General features: G+C 44.4%; 2 protein-coding genes across 5 annotated transcripts in view; one reads left to right on the top strand and one right to left on the bottom strand.

Annotated features, from left to right (window-relative positions):
* Positions 1-9,177, top strand: part of LOC127009034 (N-chimaerin-like) — a 17,257-nt gene extending 8,080 nt beyond the window's left edge. For both annotated transcript variants that reach the window (XM_050881703.1, XM_050881702.1), the window contains exons 8-10: positions 985-1,122; positions 2,195-2,300; positions 4,816-9,177. In XM_050881703.1, the coding sequence (XP_050737660.1) occupies positions 985-1,122; positions 2,195-2,300; positions 4,816-5,023 (452 nt within the window). In that variant the 3' untranslated portion in view covers positions 5,024-9,177. The remainder of the gene's footprint in view (positions 1-984; positions 1,123-2,194; positions 2,301-4,815) is intronic.
* LOC127009033 (coiled-coil domain-containing protein 177-like) overlaps positions 8,394-22,664 on the bottom strand; it is a 21,996-nt gene continuing 7,725 nt past the window's right edge. For 2 of the 3 annotated variants that reach the window (XM_050881698.1, XM_050881699.1), the window contains exons 6-17: positions 21,657-22,587; positions 20,656-20,826; positions 18,688-19,019; positions 16,307-16,439; positions 15,769-15,918; positions 15,279-15,420; positions 14,747-14,938; positions 14,225-14,404; positions 13,045-13,226; positions 12,572-12,784; positions 11,478-11,633; positions 8,394-9,852 (exon numbers count right to left, since the gene is read on the bottom strand). In XM_050881698.1, the coding sequence (XP_050737655.1) occupies positions 9,729-9,852; positions 11,478-11,633; positions 12,572-12,784; positions 13,045-13,226; positions 14,225-14,404; positions 14,747-14,938; positions 15,279-15,420; positions 15,769-15,918; positions 16,307-16,439; positions 18,688-19,019; positions 20,656-20,826; positions 21,657-22,587 (2,906 nt within the window). In that variant the 3' untranslated portion in view covers positions 8,394-9,728. Of the gene's footprint in view, positions 9,853-11,477; positions 11,634-12,571; positions 12,785-13,044; positions 13,227-14,224; positions 14,405-14,746; positions 14,939-15,278; positions 15,421-15,768; positions 15,919-16,306; positions 16,440-18,687; positions 19,020-20,655; positions 20,906-21,656; positions 22,588-22,664 lie in introns of those variants that run through there. The other variant, XM_050881701.1, reaches the window with a different exon arrangement.

Here is a 22,664-nt window from a genome sequence, read left to right as displayed (position 1 = left end):
CTCTTCTGCTAGCTATCATCTTTGTGGGTGTCCATTGCAGCTTTTTTGTGTGAGTTAAGAGGATCAGCCCAGCATGTTATTTTTGTTTGGATTGTTTCATAGTAATTACCACCTCTGACCTGATCCTCATGCATGGAGTGGAGTGTCATGTCTGCAGTAACCATTGTTTTATAGGATAAATTGACTATTTCATTTATTTATTGAGTCCCATGTCGATCTGACACTGTTTTCCCATTTGAAGGACAGTATATTTTTCATATTTCATTCCTGTGTTTCAGTGGCTTCCAAGTTTTGAGGTAATTTTGCAAACAATTACTGTATTTAATTGCTTATTTGCAATGTTTAAACCGCCCCTGCACATGCATGAAAATTAGATACTTTTACATTATCATCATCATCAGTGGCCCCATATCTTGCAAAGTCAGGGTAGGAAGCACAGGCCATGACTATAGTAATTTTGATGGTTGTTCTAGGCAAGGATTGTTACGAGAAGGCTGGGGTCCTAAACTCAACCTCTCGTATCATAGGAACTACAAAGACGTCAGTTGCCTGTTACAACGTGTAGTGGAATATGTAGCCACGTATTATCCATTCCTATGTCTCAAAAAGAGATTAAAAAAGGATCTATTGCTTAAGCTTTACAAATCTCTTTTGATATTACAAAAATATTTTTGACAACCACTGTAGTATGTACTTATTTAAAGTTCACCAAACTTTATTATTACCTGACCATTGTGATATTTGCATTGTGACTGTCTTGTATTCAGCTGTCTGTCTCTGTAATAAGATTCTTTCTTCACTCCTGCTCTTTTACCTTTGTTTCAAGTTGTTCACCTAACTTCATACCCTCTGCTCTCCTGCCCCACCACAGCCTTATTCATTACTTCATCCAGAGTTTTGTGTCCTGCCTCTGATTTAAATTCTTCCTTATCCCTCTAAAGTGACCTGACCTCCATGTCTTATGTTACCCTTTGTGTTCTACAGATGGTGATAAAGTCAGCCTCAATGAGAAGGCGGTGGGGGACATTAATGTGGTGGCGGGGGTACTGAAGTCATACCTCCGGCTGCTGCCCATTTCTCCCATCACTGCCTCCTGCTTCACAAAACTCCAGATAGCAAGCAGTAAGCCCTCACCGGAAACTTTTTTTATTGAAAAAGTTGTTTTATGTAAAAAAATTTTTAACCCTTTCCATACGTGACGCAGACGTTGGCGTCACAGTATGGAAAGGGTCAAGAGGAAATGGAAGAGGATTAATCCTCTTCTAAACCTTTCAATCCTCCTCTAAATTCCTCTTAATCCTCTTCCACTTCCTCTTAAAGAGGTTTAGAAGAGAATTAAGTGGAAATGGAAGAAGATTAAGAGGTTTAAAAGAGGACTGATGATGACGTCGGACGCCGACGTCGGCGTCGCCGGATTGAAGAGGTTAAGGAGCTTTTACTTTTAGTTTTATGGTTTGAAAATTCTTGCCCTGAAAGTAGGGTTTTAATTTTTTTTACGGGTGGAATTCTACTGAGAATGTTTGGTACTTGTTGCTTTGTTTCTGTTTTTTAATGTGCTGGAAAGGACATGTTGTACAGCAAATTGCAGTAGCACTCAGATAGACTAATAGCACAATGGTAGTATTCTTCAGATGCTTTGATGACCCTCCTTTTGCCCTGACACTGGTCCTATGACAAAAAATAGGCTTGATAACACTTATAATATTGATTTTACACATTAGTTGATCCAAAAGGATCATAGTATTTTTCACTTGTTCATTTTCTTTTCTTTTTCTTTAAATGTTCCAAAAACTTTTTTCAATATTTGTAGTATCTTTTACACTTTCCCATTTTTCACTTAAGGCCTCTGCCATTTCACAGTTATACTCATCTTTTATTTCTATTTCCTGTAACTTTTCTATCTTCAGTATTTCCTTTTTTACTTCACCTTTCTTTTCAAACACCCACTTTTCTTTCAGCTTTAACTTTGCCAGCACTGCAAGATGGTCAGATCCATCGAACATTCCTCTTACTACCTCCGCATCACAAATTTCTTTTCTAAGCCTTTCATCTACTGCCACATAATCAATCGATCATTAGTTCTACCCACCACATACTCAAAGGGCCAGAGATGAGCACTGCAGCCACACACAGCTTTAGTGAATGCATCAACCTTACCTTACCTTTGGCTTTATCGTCATTATCGTTTGTGCAGAGTTGAGTGATCCTGAAGCACGAGTGTCAGCCATGAAAGAGGCACTGCGTACCCTGCCTCCCGCTCACTACAAAACCGTCAAGGCTATCATCCTCCACCTGGACAGGTATGCTTCCATCCCTCATATGTGTATTCCATTGTTTGTGTAGGAAGTTCAGCTGATATTTTCACTTTTGTATTATCATCATTATTATCAATATCAATATAATTATGAGTAAATGTCTGTCAACCTTGGCTTATGCCTCAGAAACATGGCCACAAAATGTCACAACAGACAAGGATATGTTCAGTAGAGATGAAGTTTCTTAGAAGGAGCATGTGGGTTAGCAAAGTGGAATAGAGTGGGTAGTGGAGATGTGTATAGGAAATGCCCCATGGATGTTAGAACAATGGTGTAGATTGCAGAATGGTAGAATAGGTGAAATGTAACTCACTGAGGTGGTATGGACAAGCAATTAAGATTCAGAAGGGGAAGTGTGTGAAAGTGTAGGAGTCAAGTAGTCAAGGGTGGGGGTGTCAGGAGACTACTTCTGAGGGGGATTGATAGGGTTGAAAAATACCAGTTGGAGAGACAGGTGAGGAGATGTAAGTGTTGTAATGAGTGAGTGTGTAAACTGATCTCCCCTGCCATGGTCAATCCTTTAAGAAGATGTCCTAGAGCAATTAGGACATCAGAGCTCAAGGTAGGTTGATAGACCAGTACTATCATGTTGAGGATGGCAAGTCAGGCTAGAACAATTTGTGTAGTTCAGGTCATGAGAGAATGAGATAACTCAGATTGTGTATGTAAGAAAGGTAAAAGCAGTTTGTGCAAGAAAAAGGCACCTATGAAATATACAGTGGGTCAGAATAGCCATAGGAAGGGTGGGAGAATAAGGGTTAGGCATCTGCAAAGGTAGAAAGAATATGGCTAGCAGCAAGTGGATATTTTTCTGGTGTGGAGACCCAGTGAATGAATCAACAAACTATAGTCCATTTTGTTTCATCTGTCCACCAACAAAGCGGGAATTTTTATGGATGTGGCGCCTGTGCATTGCTAGTTCGTGAATACGTGAAAATCAATTGTTGTGATTGATATTCATGCTATGTATGCATACAAAAAAAATTCAATCCTTATAAATCCCAAACATGCTGATTTGCATTGATATAATATTAATCTACCGTACAAGCACACGAAAAGACAAGATTGTATCAAACAGTATAGTCAGATCATACTTGAATGATCTATGGTCTTTCAAATGCCTATAATTCATCTCATTTCAGGTACATAAAGACATCTGGCTCTGCAAGTACAAACAAAGGGCATTGTAATAATTTACTGCATGTAAATAAGGATTAATATTCGAAAGAACATGAAATAGTAAATAATAGCTTGATTGTGATGCTAGGCTACTTTGAATATTACCCACGTTGTTTACATGCAACAAATTATCAAAATTCCTTATGTATAGGCACTTGCAGAGGCAGATGTCAATTTATGTACTACCTGGAATGAGTTGAATTATAGGTATTTGAAACACTAATCTCTAATATATTAGAGATTAGTGATTTGAAAGTTGAAAGGCCATAGATCGTTCAAGTATGATATGAATATACTGTTTGATACAAGCTTGTCTTTTTATGTGCCTGTATGGTAGATTATCGATGGAAAACAGTATGTTTGCGATTTATTTAAGAGGGTGTGAGGGTTCGTTGTATACACAAACATTCAAATATAGAAATAAAAAATAAAAAGTTGATCTTCATGCAATCACGAACTAAGGCCGCGTCCACACAGGGAGCGAGAAAGCAGGCGAGAGCGAGAAACTTTAATACATAATAACCAATGGAGGTGGCCACACTGGCAGCAAGCAGGTAATGGCGAGAAAACGAGCTGATAAGAGATAAAGAGAGGAGAGTTGACGATTAACTTTTCTCACGCGAGATCTCTCGGTCAGAAGGTGTGACATGCTGACATCACAGACATGCTTCTATATTTTTTGCCGTAACTCAACTCATACATTAGATAGGACATTTTGGTTAACACCGTTAGACGCAGCAGTGATTGGAGAACTCGAATATGTTTGTGAAAACTCAATAAAACAAAAACTAAATAAATAGTGACGAGTTGAAGTTAAATAATCACTCCGTAATGTTTATAACACATTTTACATATAGCTATCATTTGCAGCGGCTATGAAATAAAGGCTAAAATAAACAATTCCATCTTATAGAGAATAGCCTCCTGAACACGATGGTGTATACTAATTTTTCATAAAACGCCAAATAAATGAAGCACGGAACTGTTTATAAGAACTTTTCACCTCATCTCTTGTGTGCGCCGACGGGGTGGGTGCTAGCAAGGTGCTAGGAGTGTGTAGCGTTGCTAGGCTACACTGCTCTGCGGGGTCGCGTTACCATGACAACCCCCGCCTCACCTCGCTTTTTGTGTGGCCACAGAAATTCGCCTTGCCGCTCTCATTCTCGCTCTTGCTACCTTTCTCGCTTTCTGTGTGGCCGCGGCCTAACAATGCGCAGGTGCCACATCTTCGTTCACGAGTGGACAGACGGAATGAAACGGACTATAGGCATTAGAATTTGTATGGCAGGATATAACCACTGCTCTTGCCTCTTTTTCTCAGGGTGTGCAAGCACAGTGCTGTCAATAAAATGTCAGCCACCAGCCTCAGCACTGTCTTGGCCCCAACTCTCATCCAGATGGCACCACTGAAGGAGAATCTGCAGCCAGATGACCTCCTTGCCCTGGTCACCTCAGCTGAAGAGCCTCGAGTTGTGGAGCTTCTCATTTTGTACCACCAGGATGTGTTTGATGACACTTCTTCGCCCTGAGGAACCATGTCAATAACAGTCCCTCTCTTGCACTTTGCTGACTGATATTAGTTGGCTGCCTTATCTTGTTCTTCCATCCTTGACTAACATGTATTTCGAGTCTGTCTTCTTTGATATTTTATCCTAGTTAGAACTTTTCTTGTAGCTTACAGTCTGCTTCTTACTTTTTGTTCCTTTCGTTCTTTAATATCCACTCTGCTTTTTGTTTCACCTTTTCTTGTAATATGTCATCCAGCACTGTCCCACATCCACTTAAACTTTCTGGTGTGAAAATGAATACAGGTTATTCAATATTCAAATGTTGGCAGTCTGTTTTCTTTCTTGTATAGGCCAACCAACCTCTTGCAGACTCCTCACATTTTTATATTCTTATAGAAACTGTTGCTCTTATTTTTATCGCTTTATTTATATATCAGTGGAAGAATCCTAATTTACTTTATTTAATTTATGAATGGGGTGATTCCTCATGTGTGAATGAGCACAGTCATTCTCAGCTTGACTGATTGTTGATGCACAATTTTCTACTAGTTTGTGATGTGTCTTCAGAAAGGCAAGAACTGCATGTTCTGGTGAATGTATTGTACAAAGTTGTTTTCTTGCTATGACAAAAATAATATATATATATAAATAAATAAATAAATAAATATATATATATATATATATATATATATATATATATATATATATATATATATATATATATATATATATATATATATATATATATATATAGTATATATATATTAAAGTTATGGGTAGTAAATTCTTTTAGGGAGGGCCATAATTGCCTGATAACAGCATCACAATAAATCATTCAGTATGCTACTAAGTGGCTGAACAATATTAAGTTCTAAAAGCCTTCTGGAGGTATATTCTTCTTGCTTACTGCAAAAAATGAAAGATGTAAATATATAGATATTCATACTTGTGTGTATGCACTAAGAATATGTTTTTATTTGTATTATATATCAAGGCTGTATGTTGACATGAGCTGTATTGTGTGAGGTTCAGATAATGTTTGACTGTTTTGTATTGTTAACGTGTTGTGTTTAGATATCGAGAATTATCGCATTTTTCCATGTGAACTGTAAGGTGATTCGTGATCTCTTGAATACAGGAATTTATTCTGAATTAATGTTCTGAAAGAATTGTTGAAATAATACGTAAGATTTATTTTGCAAAAACTGTGATTTCCCAACCAAGCTTTAACTTGCAATATACTGATTTATAAAGGAACCAAAGTACTAATGATTAATGTTCCTATAATCTTTAGAGCTGCATGCCTTATCTCATAAGCTAATAAGACTGCATAACTAAACTAAATGAAATATTACTGATTAATCCTTAGACTTTAATATGTTTTGATAACCATTTTTTTTTCAGTGTTGACATTCACTAATTGTAATAATATGAGCTCTAGTCCTTGATAAAGATATGTAGATGCATTTGCTGGGCTGTTAAGAACCACTTACAGAAGACTTGACCAATATTGTTAATAGATGATAACCTTAAAACTTGTTTTGTGTCAGTTCTTGAGTACAAATTAATCATAATATGCCTACCTGGCTTTCTCACACAAGTTCTTATTCCTAAACTATATGTAAGTCAGCTGTACTATTTTATCATATCTCATATTGTAAGTCAGCTGTACTATTTTATGTCTCATAGTGCATGGAAACAAGTTGTAAACTTGGCAGCTTCAGATTAATATCACATATTCTACTCCATATGTGCACAAGTCAAGGCATGCTAATGATTGGCATTGGTGCTAGACACCATTTGATGTGTTTATTTTTCACTCTTCATCATGCATGAATGCAGTCAGCTGACAACCTGAGTAATTAGTTGACAGGACAATCAAAGTAAAAAAGTCAGGAAGATCCAAGAATTTGACCAATTCAGGCATAGCCTTAACATACTCATAAATCAAGTACAGTTTAATTACTACCTTTCATATTCTTAAAAACTGCCTGTATGTACCTTTAGAGACTTGAATTAATCTGAAGCAAGTGTGGTACATTTGAACAACAGACAAATCCCACTCACTTCCGTCCTTAAAGTGTTTTCCCACTGCTGTGACAGGAAAAGATATACAATAGGTTTTTCCAGTTAGTTGATAGGAATTCATATTCAGAAAATTTTAAGGGTTAGGGTAGTTTATGTTAGCAGAACCCAGGAAATTTAATTGGCTTTGTTAAAAAAGATTTCAGCTGCAGAGTACCATTGAGAAAGCTAGGACTACCTTTTGTTAGCAGTGGGACACAAAATTATCAACTCTGCAAAGTTAGAATGTATGTGAGAGAGAGACATGGCAATATCTTCATGACTTTCTTTTATGGTATATAAAATCAAGGGCTCCTTGGTAGCTGAGGTAAATACAGCTCATATACTCAGTCTGGCTGCCTTTGCCTTACTTTCTTACAGAGGGGATTGCAGAAATAGGTCAAAACAGCCTTTTGTGTGTTTAAGAAGCAAACATTTAGGGTAAAAGATCAAAAATCTTTATGAACTATCTTGGTGATTGAAATGTTCTGTGATGAATAAAGTACATAGCACAAACATGCTACTTTTACATACAATTTTGTACAAGAATAGTAGGGAAATTACCATTGGCTCATATATAATAATTGATCCATCTGATAATTATTTGCACTGAAAGCAAATAGGGGTGCAAAAAAGATAAGTAAGTTTACAGATGGACTCACATAACACTTGTGCTCAGTGGATAGAAATCACACCTTACTCGACTAACCCCTGATGTAAGGACATGGTGTCTCTGTTTTGATTTTATCCCCAAATGTTCATCCCTATACATTCACATTTTTACAAGACCCCAGAAGGCATAAAGCTGCCTCGTTTTCATCTACTTAATCTGAACTGTCATAGGGTTAGACTGTATATGAAGTGTGATTTACTCAACTCTTCATGGTTGTTACTGATTTTTCTCTCTGGCTCTATGTGCCTGTGTAAGAGATAAATTTTGGGGTCTACTGCTCTCAAATAATTACAATATTTTATTTTAGTTGAGTAGATTTCTTGCCTTCTTTCTTGACACCTCCTTTTTAAAATATGAGTGAATGTATAGAAAGGTGGAAGATGGAGGTAGGTGAAGAAGCATAAGTATACAGTAAGTAATACTCGGTACGATTGTTGAAAAATTATCATTAGACTGTTTCACAACTTACTTATTTGAGACCATTCAAGTTATTCTCAGGCCTGCCAATGTCTGTGCATTTGTTCAAAGGTTATTAACTTATTATAATGTATTTACACCTTAGATCTGAGTCATTGCTTTGTTGCCTCTATCAGAGAAAATATGTAATACTGTTGAATATACAATTTTAGTTGTGCACACACACACACACACACACACACACACACACACACACACATCTTAAGTTTCAGTAATTCATACAGAATCAAGATCAATTAAGGTAAATTAATAATTCCACTTAAATGGTTAATGCTTACAGTTTAATAATGTGGCAAAATTCTTTGTACCATAAAAGCCAGATAGGATGCACAAAGACACTGTACAGAATAGATCAATGCACTTGCACATCATAAGTATAGCCCTGCAAATGGGTAAGTTTCCTTTGTTAATGAGGAGTTGTTGAAATAATATTGAAAAGTCTGGATGCCACAGCAGAAACTGTGAGAGGCTCTTGTTCATGAGAGTTTTTATGCTTAGAGGGGTCAGGAGTTTCTCATTGTGCATCATGTCAAGAGGTCTTTTGCATCTGCTATGCTCAACATCCCTTTTTGTCATATGTGGATGCATAAGTTACACCGTGACATTTGGTATTTTATCAATGTATTGTGATTTTATTTATGGTATTGCAGGACTTAGTACATACCTGCAAGTGACAAGCTGTTTTGATTACATATGCTGTTTCTGCATCACAGATGTACAACATTAAGTAGTAAATTAATCACCTATTGTATTTCCATTACGTCTACTGTGTGTTGTGTTTTCAGAGTATGCGTATTAATTTTTTCAGGAATGTCATACTGATGGTCAGTGTGTCAAAAGGAAACTATGCATAACCTTTGGGCACAGTGGATGGTGCAATGTGACATTCTCTGTACTAAATAACTGCATTTAATATTCAGATGATGTATGATTTTTTTTTTAATAAACAGTCATGAAATGACACTCAGTCTGGATAAACCTTATAAACTCTAGTACAATAACTGAAAAGAAATTCAGTGCTATTAGTATTTATAGATATGTGTAATTGTTTGCTGATAATGTGATATAAAAATGGTACTAAACTCTTGAGTATTAGAAATAATTTCTGCATCACCAACAAGTGATACACATTGAAACTTGTTTCTATCCTGAAAAAAAAGGTTAGGTAGGTACAACTTTTCGGGAGCCATTAATGATTAAAATCAGGGTTTCAACACCCTTGCGAAAATGTACGGTATTATGTATATTGGTGAGCACTTGGTTACATTTGCATGATTTTACTGTTCCAAGGAGGCTACAAAAGTGCAATAATTATAATAATACAGCTATAAGTGCTCGATTTGGAAGTGCCGAATTCCTAAACAACTAAAATGAGAGCCGTTGAAGAGAAGATAAACAAAGTTCGAAGCTTCAAGGGTCGTGTGCGGCGGCCGTGTGCGTGCGTTTTTGTAGCTCTGATGTGATACCGGCGGGGCGTGGCGCGAGTGAGAGGTGTCCAGCCTGGCGTGACCCTCAGCCAAGGAAGATGTGGGAGCGGGTGCCCTGGGAGGAGGTGGCTGGCGGACGGTTTTCGATCCTCAGCTCCAAGTTGGCGCGTGCAACCACCTTGTCGAACGTCTCCGGGGCCAACTTTTTCCTGGGGAGGTAAGTGTAGCATGGCTGTTGTACTGGGTCGGTATTCTCAGACACTTCCGCCTCTCACATCAACTATTTCCTAAGCCCAAAAAGGAGCTCAGTCGGGTTTTAACGAGGGTTCATTTAGGTTCATGATACAGAAGAAAGGTCAAACTACCACCAGGGCCATAACATTACCCCTGGAAATTTCCCAAACTCTTATGAAATCTTTGCTAAATGTGTGTGTTTGGGCTGCGAAATGTTTGAGTGGTAATTGTGGAGATGACTCCGCGCCTCCAAAATACGATATTACGCCTCCATATTATAGTTAATTAAGGGACGAAATACATGTCCCTCAACCATAATATGAAGGCGCAAATACTTGAAAGTAAAGAAAAAAGGCCTAATCCCCTTCCCCAAACGATCATGGGGGACCCGTGGGAAATCTGTTTTTTTGGGTGGGGGAGTATATTTAAACTACTCCAACCTCAAACTCTACATAACCTAACCTCTAACGGAGGGGTTCGTCCCCCTCCTAACCAGGGGGATCGCAGCCCCCCCTGGACCCCCCACCACATGTATAATGCGCCGGTAAAACTAGATAAGTACAACAGTATGTGAGACCTTGGAAAGGTTATTATTCTCGTGGGGGTAATATTTGAGGCGCGTAGTGAATCTCCATATTTACCAATTACTTTTATCGGTGATGGCCCGATGGGTTACTGTTTTAGCGGCGATAAGTTACGTGAGGTTTCCGTGCGATTTTGTTAGTTTAAGAATACATACGCGGAGTGCCAGGGGCGTGTTATTCTGGACACTTATCTGCGGTTGTATCAAAATAGCACGTGACCAAGGGGTTCTGTCGTGTGCTGATTAGTTTTTTTTTATGTGCAGCCCATAGCGCCAATAGGCTCTTGGGGATGTGGGGGTCTGGCCTTGTTTTACCCCTGCCCGTTAGTGACGCGGGATGATTTTACTATTTCAAGGGGCTACCGATATATATATGAGTTTTACTTCGCCCATGCTACCACCTAATGCGTCTCTTGATCAAAGTCGCGGAATTTTGGGTTGCTGGAGGATCTAGCCAGCATGTGGGTAATTTTTCGCTGCTCTGTGATGGTTGAAAATTATAAGCTGCTTGCGGTGGAACGTGACCCCGAGTCTCCGGGATCACCACGTCCGCGCGCTGACCACTCTGAAAACTACTTCCTTCTGTCGAAATCTCTAAGGGCCGTATTATTAAACATTCCAGAGCCCAAGCACTTACATTTGACAAGGCTTTCGTATGAGTTGTGGCCATTTCCAGGGGTAGTTTAATTACCCTGGTGGTAGTTTGACGATTTGACCCTCCTTCCGTACCATGAACGAAAAGAAACACTCATGGGAACGCGTTTAACTTCATTTTATGCCTTTAAAATTATTGGTATAAGAGAAGGAAGCGTCTAAGAATACCAGCCTAAGAGGTCTTAAACGGATTCTTACCCTTTGTAGACGTATCGTGAATCATAACACCGCGGCAGCGTAAATATATACGTCTGTTTGAGGTTTGGGGAGTGGTTCATTACGTGTTCGAGGTCGTGGAGTATCTCAGTGACTTAAGACTGGAGGAAGGGCTGCTTATGCTGAGTTACCACAGAAAATACTTACCTGAGGTTCTCCCTGAGGGCGGCGGTGGTGTGGGCGGTGGAGCGAGCTTTGGCCACCTGCCGCTCCCTCTCCCTCGCCAACTCCTGCGCCCTCGTGTCCTTTGCCTCCAGGCACCTTTTCGCCATGGCCAGCTCTGCTTCCTCCCGCGCCAACACTCTGCCAAGACACGCGATGACTTCCCGTAATGGTCTTAGATGGGTGGATAGTTGAATAGGTGGATAGATTGACAGTTTGAGAACAGTTTTGTGAAAGGCAATGTCACAAATAATACGGAGGAGGTTGTCAGACTTGGGGAAAAATTAAACTCCAAATTGTACAGTTGTAGAAGGTAGGTAGAAAGATGGTGGTGAGGAAAATTATTTGCTTAACTCAAATGATTCCTAAGTAACCTTAGTAAAGAAAGATGTGAATGGAATAAATAGGGTTAAAGCAGATGACCTAATGAAGTATGCAGGTGATTTCATCCATATTAAAGCTCATATATACAAAATGCTTTACAGAATCAGAGTTCCTAAAGGATAGAAAAATGCCATTATATATATTAATTCACAAAAAAGTAGCATAATACAAAAAAAAATTACTGACCAGTACGTCCGCGTATGCACGATTTTCATTTATTATGAAATAAGCGTTTGATTAATTTAAAAATTTCAAACTCTTTGATGACCAATTTTTTTACATTTTCGGTGTTTCCTACCGCAGCACCGTATGCGTAAAGCGTAAAGCAAAAGTCGATTGTTCACTCAGTGGTCATATAAACCATAAACAGACGCAAACTTTAAAACCTGAGACCCATGGGTAAAATATTTTTTCCCGACCGTGTTTTGACATTTGGCACCAAACAATAAACTGTATTCCGGAATCCCGAAATATATCTACATAAAGAAAAAGAGAGAACCAAGCTCGCTAGGAAAAGTACCTCTGACATGCTGTTCTCCGGGGTGTATAGCCAGTGCCGTCCATTTCGATACATGAAATAATAACTGAATGCGCAGTTCTAAGTTTTATACGTGTGACGCAACTTTCGTGGTAGTTTGTGGCATGCCCTGAATGTCGCTTGGGCTTGGCGTCGTGGAGGGGCACCGTGCACTTACTGCTGGAGGAGGTGGTGGTGGTGGACGTGGCGGGAGGACCTCTCGGCGTAGATCCTGTTGGCTCGCGACCGAAGGTACTGCTCCTGCCTCGTCTCCGCCGCCGCCATGGCCTCCAGCTGCCGCGACAGGATGTGCTGCCGCCACTGCATCATCGAGGCCTCCAGCTGATTGTGGAGGGCCTGCACCGCCGCCACCCGCCGATCCCTCTCGTTCCTGCGTATGGGGGTGGTGGGGGAGAGAGAAGTAGAGAAGGTGCGTGTGTGTGTGTGTGCGCAGATTATTTTCGCCGGCTAAGTAAAGGGTAAAGGTGCATATATATAGGGGGAGTGTGTGCCTATGTATAAACTCTCTCTCTCTCTCTCTCTCTCTCTCTCTCTCTCTCTCTCTCTCACACACACACACACACACACACACACACACACACACACACACACACACACACACACACACACCTCCCCCCACCCCCCACACACCTCTGCCTGGTGAGCGCGTCCTCCTTCGCCTCGTTCAGCAGCCGCAGGTTCGCCTCGGCCCTGGCAAGTCGCTCCTCCATGTTGTGTCGCATCGCCGCCAGCAGCGCCTCCCCCCGCGCCTCCACCTGCCGCCGCCGCTCCTCCTGCTGCTCCGTCTCCGCCAAGTTGTCCTCCGCCACACGCTACCCCAACACAGTAATCCGTCACGCCCATCCCCTTAATTTCATTCTTCTGTATATTCTTCCCTCCTCTTTTTTCTTCCTCCTTCAATTTTTGGCCCACCGACTTCATCTTTGTTATTTTCTTCCTTTTTATGCACTCTTTACGTCCCTCTCGACATGAGCTCATCTCTTATGCTTTATTTTCCCTTCAGTCTCTAGTCAGTATATGAGTTTTGCCAGCTCCTTCAGTTTTCACCTACCGACACCTTTATCTTGGTTATTTTATTCCCATTCCTTCACTCTTTAGGCCTCTCTCGACAATATGACCCCTTTTCTCACACTCCGCATTCTCCCCGTAAGCCTCTAGTCAGTATATTAGCCTCGCCAGCTCCTCGTTACTCTCCTTCGGTTCCTGTCTTCCTGTCCACGCTTTCTGTCATCCTCTAGTTAGCCCCGTTTTCCCTTCCTTATCCTCTTATCTCTCTTGTCCCATTCCTCTTTCCCCGCAATCCTCCAGACGCATAATATCACACAAGTTACTATCACTGTCTTCTCGCTATTCTCATTCCATTCTTCGCCTCCCGTCATACCCCAGTCTTTTCCTCTCGCCCATCTCATTCCATTCTTCCCCTCTCGTCAACCTTCATACTTTACCATCCCCAGTCATTGTTTTACCGTCCTATTCCTCTCTCCTCTCATTCCGTTCTTGTCTCCTCTTCATCCTCCAGACACAGATTTGCGACCCCAATACTTTCTTACTTTCTTTTCCTCTCGTCCCTCTCATATCCAGTCTTCCCCTCGTCATCTTTCAGACATTAGATCCACAGTCATCACTTTACCGTACCATTCCTTTCTCCTCTTAGCCCACCCTTCTCTTAATCATCCAGAAATATTATAGTGACCTCGGTTATTTTTTTGCGTTATTTTCATCTCGTCCCTCATTCAAGTCTTCCCCTCTCGTCATCCTTCAGAGTAGCATCCATTTCACCCTCACATTCCTCCTTCCTCCCATCACTCACCCGTTTGAAGAACTCCTCCCTCTCCCGCCGCCGCTGCTCCACCAGGCGCTGCTGCTGCTCCCATAGCTGGATGAGGTGCTGCCGCTTCTGCTCCTCCGCCTCCTCCCTCGCCCGCAACGCCGCCTCCTGTGCCGCCTTCCGCGCGCTCTCCGCCGACCGTCGCTCCTCCACCCGCCTCGCCTGGTCGGGTATGGCACTGTGTTGAGGACTCTCTGGCTGTCTTTATCTGTCTATCTATCTAGCTAGCTATAGTCTTCCAAATATGTCGAGGCCGGTCTGGCGTAGGCTCCCGCGGGTCCTTGCCTCCCCTCTGCTCTGCCACACAGTCCCAACACCTATCTCTTCTCATATGTAAGCTATAGGTAACATATGAGAGGAAAAAATAGGTGTTGGGATTGTGTGGCAGAGCAGAGGGGAGAAATGGACCCGCGGGAGCCAACGCCAAAACGGACTCGACAGTTTGGTTTCACTTAGCTATGTCAGTCTATATCTATCTGTCAATCTATCTCCGCCCCCACTCACCCTGGCCTGCCGCTGTAGGGTGAGCAACTCCCTCGCCCGCTCCTCCTTGCCGGTGATGAGGGACGCCAGGTTCTCTTGGCTCTGCCGGAACACCTCCTCCAGGCGATGCCACCGACGCAGGTTCTCGTCGTTCTCTCGGCGCCGCTTGTCGTTCACCTGAGCCCGCCACGCCGCCCACTCCGACGCCGCCATCTGCAGTCACACACATTCCTCACCTTAACCTCCGTCTTATTAGAGTCGGAATATATTTTGGAATCACATTATTTGAGATATCCTCAAGGGGTTGTTTTTCTATATGTTTTTTTTTTTTTTTAATATGCTATAGAACCGCTGTGATAATCTACGGTTTTCTACATACACGATTTTTATTTTTAAGACGGTCGGGAGTGTTGTATATTTTGTAAGGAAGTATTATTTCCCCTAGTATTTCCCATGCTGTACCGTAAATCGTACTTGTGATTGATTGGAAGCCATTAGTGATATTGACAGTTCCTCAGCAAGACGCATCGCGGGCTGGCGTCACGTTACATACCTTGGTGTCGCGTTCCTTCTGCAGCAGCCAGGCGCGGTGGGCCTGCTGGGAGCGCTGCCGCTCCTCGAACAGCTTCTCGTGCTTCATCGCCAGCAGCTCCAACAGGCGGACGTCCCTCGCCGGCAGCTGCGTGTTCTCCAGCCTGAGAGGAAAAAGACGTCACACACACACACACACACACACACACACACACACACACACACACACACACACACACACCTTATCTCTCCCCTGCACAACCACCATTTCTTCCCCTGAATTCACCTCATCCTCCATTATTACTGTTCCTCCTTTTTCGTTCCCCCTTTAGCACTATGTCTAAAATTTCCTTCCCCTTCTTCCCACCCTCTCCCTCCCCCACACAATCAAGCGTTTCTCCCTCGCCCCTTACCACCACTAACCTTTCTTCCCCTCCCTCTCCCTTCCCCTCCCACACAGCCGTTCCCCACACCATTTCCCTCCGTTCAACACCCCTCCATGCTCATCTTACCCATCCATGAACTTGGCGAGGATGCTTGAGTCAGCCAGGGAGACGGTGCTGACGGAGCGGTGGTGGGGCAGGAGGCGGGGACTCCAGCACGGGCCCTCACCACCACCACCACCTCCACCTCCTCCATCACCTCGCCGCGGCCCGGGGCTCCTGTAATAGCTGATGTTGTAATGACACACACACACACACACACACACACACACACACACACACACACACACACACACAGACATACACACACACACACAGCCATCCATCAACTGTACAAGCATATTTGTTATTAATATACCAACAAAAACCCAAAAACAATCATGAATCAGCTGAGTGCCCCCTTAAAAATCCACCCTGACAGCAAAGTAGCCTATGTATGTCAATCAACCAACACCAGACACCAAAGAAACACTTCTGTCGCAAACTAACACCCTTACTTATACCTTTCTTCACTTTTTTACGAGCCCAGACTCCCGGGGCCTTGCGATCAATAGCGGCGAGAACACAAAAGTCAAAGGTGATTTCGAGGTACACGGGAGGGACTTGCCTGGCGGTGAGGGCCGAGGAGGGTCGCGGGGGGCGGTGGCTGCGGCAGGAGGCGGCGGACATGGCTCGGCGGGGGGTGACGACGTCGTGGGGAAAGCCGCCGCCGCCTGTCGCTCCTTCTCTTCGCGGCCCGGCTGAGGGGTGAGGGAAGAAAGGCAGGGCGGTGGTGGTGGTGGTGGCGGGGGGTTAGCATGATGATAATAAGTTAATGTTTAAGATATTTGCTTTGTTTACTCTAAAAAAAATAACATTGTCGTAATTAATCAGGTTTAAATATGTCGCTATGAACCAGCTACCAAGGCTTATGATAGTCTGAGAAGGTAGCAAATTTATGATCTGATTATGTTCCGGAGTGTATTCGGTGGAAGATTCAACATTGGTTAAATCGTCTTTAGAGTGGTAGCCAGAACGGTCTTAGATTTGATGGACCATAATCAAGTGTCTGCCTTGCCAAACATTTACACATTGTACAACTTTTATCACCCGGACTCTAGCGGAAACCGTCCAAGTAAATCAAGAAGGAGTTCCGGGGGACAGCATGAGCCAAGAGAAGATGGCGCCACTATAAACACTTGCCTGCGCCATGACCGGCTGGGGTCGAATACCATCCAGGCCCCTCAAGCAAGCCTACCGACGCTATAGGCATAGACGTAAAAAAAAATAAAAGAAATATGCCCAGTCGTTATGATTATTTACCCATGCTTTGTAAGAGGGTTGGTGTAAGGCAAGCGTGCAGGCAGGTTTGAAGACTCGTAGAGAGGATCACAGGTTTTTTTTATGCCTTACAAAGAATATGCCCACGTCCTTTTTATCATATTGTGTATTATTACGCTCATACAAGGATAAACTGCCCAAGGAGACTAGACATATAAATACCCGATACGTTTAGAATAGTGGCTAGATAATGATTTAAGGGAGGAGGAGAACAGGGCAGAGAAAGAGGAAAATAAATAGAGAAATAAGGGTATAGGAGGAGAGGAGTAACAGTGTTGCAGCAGATCGAGGCACCGAGCATAAAAATAGTGCGAACCATAACGAGTAAAAATAAAAAGGAACGAGCGAAGTAACACGATAATAACTATATAAACGAGAAGGCGTCGTAAGGTCACGTGGGGGAGACAAGCGAGGGGAGGAGGCGTGAGGGGAGAAGGTGAGGTGGGGCGAGGGAAGGGGTTGGAAAGGGCAGGGGAGGAGATAGAGGCTTCCATTACGACTAATTTCCAAGACCACAGAGAAGATTAACCGGGTATCCATGAGGGATTTGTCCCGCTGAAGATGTAGAAGTCGGGTAAAACCATCACTATAGGAAGGATCAGCGCGAGGGAAGGGGTTGGAAAGGGCAGGTGAGGAGATGGAGATAGAGGCTTTCATTACGACTAATTTCCAAGACCACAGAGAAGATTAACCGGGTATCCATGAGTGATTTGTCCCGCTGAAGATGTAGAAGTCGGGTAAAACCATCACTATAGGAAGGTCAGGGAGACGGATGGGGTTGGAAAGGGCAGGTGAGGAGATAGAGATAGAAGCTTTCATTACGACTAATTTCCAAGGCTACAGAGAATTATTCATGAGTGATTTGTCCCGTTGAAGATGCAGAAGTCGGGTAAAACCATCACTATAGGATCACAAAACAGTCCATGAAAATCCAGCAACTTCTACGAGAGGCGAAGTGAGGTGTCGATGTTTAGCATAGTAGCTAGAGAATGATTTAAGGGCGAAGGAGAACAGGGCAGGGAAAGCGGAAATGAAGAGAGAAATGGGTAAAGGAGGAGAGGAAGAAGGACAAGGAAGAGTGGATGGAATCAGAGGAAGAGGTAGTGGTGAGAGAGAGAGAGAGAGAGAGAGAGAGAGAGAGAGAGAGAGAGAGAGAGAGAGAGAGAGAGAGAGAGAGAGAGAGAGAGAGAGAGAGAGAGAGAGAGAGAGAGAGAGAGAGAGAGAGAGAGAGAGAGGAGCAGAAGAGAAAAGAAAAGGGAAAATAATGAAAGATGAAAAAGATCTTTAAGAAATAAGATGCAGATTAATAAGGGAATTGTGGCAAAAATAGAAAAGTGGAAATAACGAGGAAGAGACCTAGAGACATAGTAAGAGGAGTGGGACAAAAAAAATGAGGAAGAGACAGGAGAGAAGAGGAAGGAGCGAGAGCAGGAGAAAGGAAAAATAATGAATGGGAAAGACGAAAAAATATGGTTGGGAACTATGAGGCGGATGACTAAGAGGAGAGGAACAAAAATAGCAAAATAATGAAAGGGAAGAAAATGAAAAATATGATTAGAAATTATGAGGCGGATGAAGGAGAATGGGACAAACTTAAAAGGGTGGAAATAAACAAATGACGAAGCAGATAATTGTTAGGGAGTAGCCAGAAAGGGAGGGGGCACTTACCTAATTGGTCTAAACTGCGGGCGGCGGCGAGCGTGGGCGGCGGGCGGTAATGTGGGAGGTGGTGGGTGGCGGAGGCGGGGCGTGTGCTGTGCTTCCGTCCTTTGGGAAGTGTGTGGCGACCCCCTCCTCCTCCTCCTCCTTCGCCTCCACCTCCACCTCCACCACCAGCACCGCCTCCCTTCTTAGCTCCTCCTCCTGTCACTGCTCCTGACGGGGTGGGCGTGGGCTGCCGTCGGGGTAGGCGGGGCGTGGAGGTGGAGGTGACGGAGGTGGTGTCGCTGCGCGGGGACCAGCACGGCACGACACTCACGACGGGCAGGCGAGGCGGCAACCTGTGGGAGTGCGTGTGAAGGTGTGGAGGCGCGAGGGGTGTCCACGCGGCCCAAACGCCAAAGGTCATGTCACCCTGCTGGAGGAAAGGTCACGAGGGTGTTGTTCCCCACTGCCCGTTCTCTCTTTCTTGTCGCTCTCTTATCTGTTGCTTTTGGTGTAAAATGGCGCCCGGTCAGGTCAGAACTAAATCATCCGCGCTCTCTATTCGCTGTCTGTCTGTTGCTGATCCACCCGGTCTTTCTTTTCGGTATCTATCTCTGTTGTTTCTGGTTGAAAGTGGCGCGCGGTCTAGAGTCAAGGAACTAAACCACCGCTGAGCCAGCTTATTCTTTCAACTATATAGAATACGAATTTAGGGGTGTGGCGGTGGTTAGAGAGCCTGATCTAGCGAGCTTCAGTAGGTATTGTTCTCTATAGTGACGAGATATGATCGCATTGATGTTAGAGCACAGATCCCCAACCGGTGGGTCGCAGCCCTTCCCCATGGGGGGGTGGGTCAAGGAGGGTTGGCTGGGGGGTAGCGAAGTTTTGCTAGAAAAGGCATTGGAGAGCGATTTTAATATCTTATCGTTTCGAGCTTCTTTTCTATGCTTTTATTCTGCTGCTGCTGCATGCTTCTACTCGTGTGTGATGAGAAGGAGCACCAGGGTAGCTTCTAGTGCGTGTCAGGGCCGGGTATGGATGAAAATAAGTGACAAAAAAAATTGTGTAAAACAAACTGTTTATCAGTGGGTGGCGTGGGTGTCAAGATTTTGATGAAAAGGGGACCCGAGTGCAAGAACGTTTGGAACCGCTGTACAGATAGAGGGTCTGATTGAGGGGGGTAAGTGAGTGAACATTATTAGATATGGTGAGGCGTAATGCTGAAATGTGTCGCTCGTTGCGCCGAGAGGAGGGTTGATGTGCGGCTGTAAGGGAGATGGCAAGGGAGGTTGTGCTTGGCAGGCTGATCGGGTGTTGTAAGGCCTTTGTGACTATCGTGGAGTGTTGTTGTGTGTTGCAAAATCTTCTCTAATCTCGCTATTCTATTTTTGCTGCATTAAAAACAGTTAAAGAACAGTGGAGCGACGTAGGACTCCATTGTGAATCAAGTAAATAGTCGTCAAACCAAATTGTCGAGTCCGTTTTGGCGTAGGCTCCCGCGGGTCCTTTCCTCCCCTCTGCTCTGCCACACAGTCCCAACACCTATCTCTTCCTCTCATATGTAAGCTATAGGTAACATATGAGAGGAAAAAATAGGTGTTGGGACTGTGTGGCAGAGCAGAGGGGAGAAATGGACCCGCGGAAGCCAACGCCAAAACGGACTCGACAATTTGGTTTCCCTATAGTCAAGGTGAAGGCGAAGCATCCTTTTTCTTCAAGCCAGAGCCATGGGATAGAAGAGTCTGGTAGCTACATCGCAGGCGCCATGTTGTTTCCAAAATAGCCGCCCGAAATTCAAATTGATGATGATACAAGAGTGAATCTTTGTGCTCCACGTACTTCGAGATCCTGAACATATATATAGAGCACAAGAAAACACTATTGTTACAGCATCATCCTGAATATCGCGCGGCTCGTTAGCTAACAACATGGCACCCGTGATCAAGTTGGCCAAATTCTCCTATCCTGTGGCCCTGCTTCAAGCCACTTTACCTGCCGGGGGAGGGAGAGCGAGGCCGCGGGAGGGAGTGATCGTCCTCCTCACCCTGCCTGTCGCACTCCGCCGCTGAGTTGGCCGAGCGGCTGCCGTCGTCACTGTCGTCGCCGCCCCCCGCCGCGTCACTGAGGGAGGAGGTCGGGGAGGGGCTGGTGTCTGAGGGCCGCCTGCGGAGAGTCAGCGGGGTGAGGGGGAGGGGGACGGGTGGGGGTGTGGTCCTGGGCTGCACGGGGCTGGTCCTGAGAGCTGTGGCGGAGTGCAACGAGACCATGAAACTAAGACATAACCACTGCTACTACTACGACTATGTCTACTACTACTACTACTACTACTACTACTACTACTACTACTACTACTACTACTAATAATAATAATAATAATAATAATAATGCTACTGTTACTCTTACTGATGCTGATTCTACTGTTACTGCTGATGCTGCCGACCACTGCTACTACTATGCTATTGTTGCTGGTGCTACTTTTACTTTTGTTGTTGTTTAAAGATTTTGTCCTTCCGCGGAGGGACCATGGGCCTCTGTCGGGTGACGGCCCATGAAGAGGGTGCCGACAGACGGACTATCACCTGACGCCCACCAAGTTGGTCTGCCGATGAGGACTGGCGAGTCTCTGAACTTCTATTCCACTGTTACTACTGCTACTACTGTTACTGGTGCTACTACTTCTGTTGGTGTTGATTCTGCTAGCAATTGGTGCTGTTAAAATAATATTAGTTCTGATACCACTGGCGATTGTGCTGCAACTACTGTACTTCTGTTTTCGCTGATGTTGCTATTGTTAGTGTTGTCATTGATGCACACGTGTCCTAATGCTGCTGCTGCCACTTGTACCACGATTACTTGCAGTGCTAGTGTTCGTGCTCGTGCCGCTACTGTTATTGCTAATGTTATTGTTATTACTATTACTACTAAACTGCAATGGCATTTCATTAGATTATGTGCCACACTCACTTTCACGACACACACACACACACACACACCTCGACCCATGGTAGCGAGGCGGTGCAGATGCCCACGTGATGCGGGGTCGGTGGTGGTGGTGCTGGGCCGAGGAGGAGGAGGCGTGGGCGTGGACAGAGGCGTGGTGGCGTCCCCCAGGCCACGTCCCGCTTCCTAACACCTGTCCCGCCCCCCTTACTGCCTGCTGACCACTCACTGACAGCTTGAACAGACTCCCTGACGCCTGGAATCCCTTACTGCTGAGGTGAGGGCGTGAAGTCTCAGCGAAGTGACTCTTGACGGGAGATCCACCACCACCGATCCCTCCTTGGTGGCTCCTACACGGCGACCTCCTCGATACCTTCCTTATCTTGCCGCTGGTGCTTCTGGCTTCGATGGAGGCTCGGTACGGCTCTCCAGGAAGCCTATAAGGGAGAGCCGGCTGAGGAGGCTGGGGCTGGGGACGGCTTGACTGGGAGTGCTTTGAACCTACTCTTTGCGCACTGGAAGGACGAGGAGCACCCGCCTTGACCTTCCTGTGGGGTAGTGGAGAGGCTCGTGCGGCTGGCGGGGCTGTGGTGGAGTGGGGGAGGATGTGCCTGGTGGTGGAGGGAGGGTATCGGGTGGAGGGGGGCGTGGAGGGCTTGGCGGATAGTAGCTGATGTTTGGTGGATCGTGTCTTGTCACTTGGAGGGTTTATGGATGCACCTCGAGATGGAGTTTCTAATGCTTCCACACCTCCACTTATGCCTCCACCTTCTCCTCCACTTATCCAATCTCCCTCCTCTTCCTTGTCGTCGTTCTCCCAATCCTCCTCTTCTTTCACGTGTGAGTCTTCTTCCTCCTCCTCTTCACGCCCCACTCGTCTCTCTTCCGCCTCGTCGTTGCTCCTTGGGGTCGAGGTGGCCGCTGCCTCGTCCACTGTGCGTCTGTTGCCTGAGTCCAAGGAGCTGCTGTCGCCTCTTTCCCACGCTGAGAGAGAGAGAGAGAGAGAGAGAGAGAGAGAGAGAGAGAGAGAGAGAGAGAGAGAGATGTACCAGTAAGTAGAC

The sequence above is a fragment of the Eriocheir sinensis genome, chromosome 39 (genome assembly GCF_024679095.1).
Source record: "Eriocheir sinensis breed Jianghai 21 chromosome 39, ASM2467909v1, whole genome shotgun sequence".
Taxonomy (NCBI): domain Eukaryota; kingdom Metazoa; phylum Arthropoda; class Malacostraca; order Decapoda; family Varunidae; genus Eriocheir; species Eriocheir sinensis.
The sequence above is the reverse complement of the archived record's forward strand: the minus strand, read 5'-3'. Positions and strand labels throughout refer to the sequence as shown.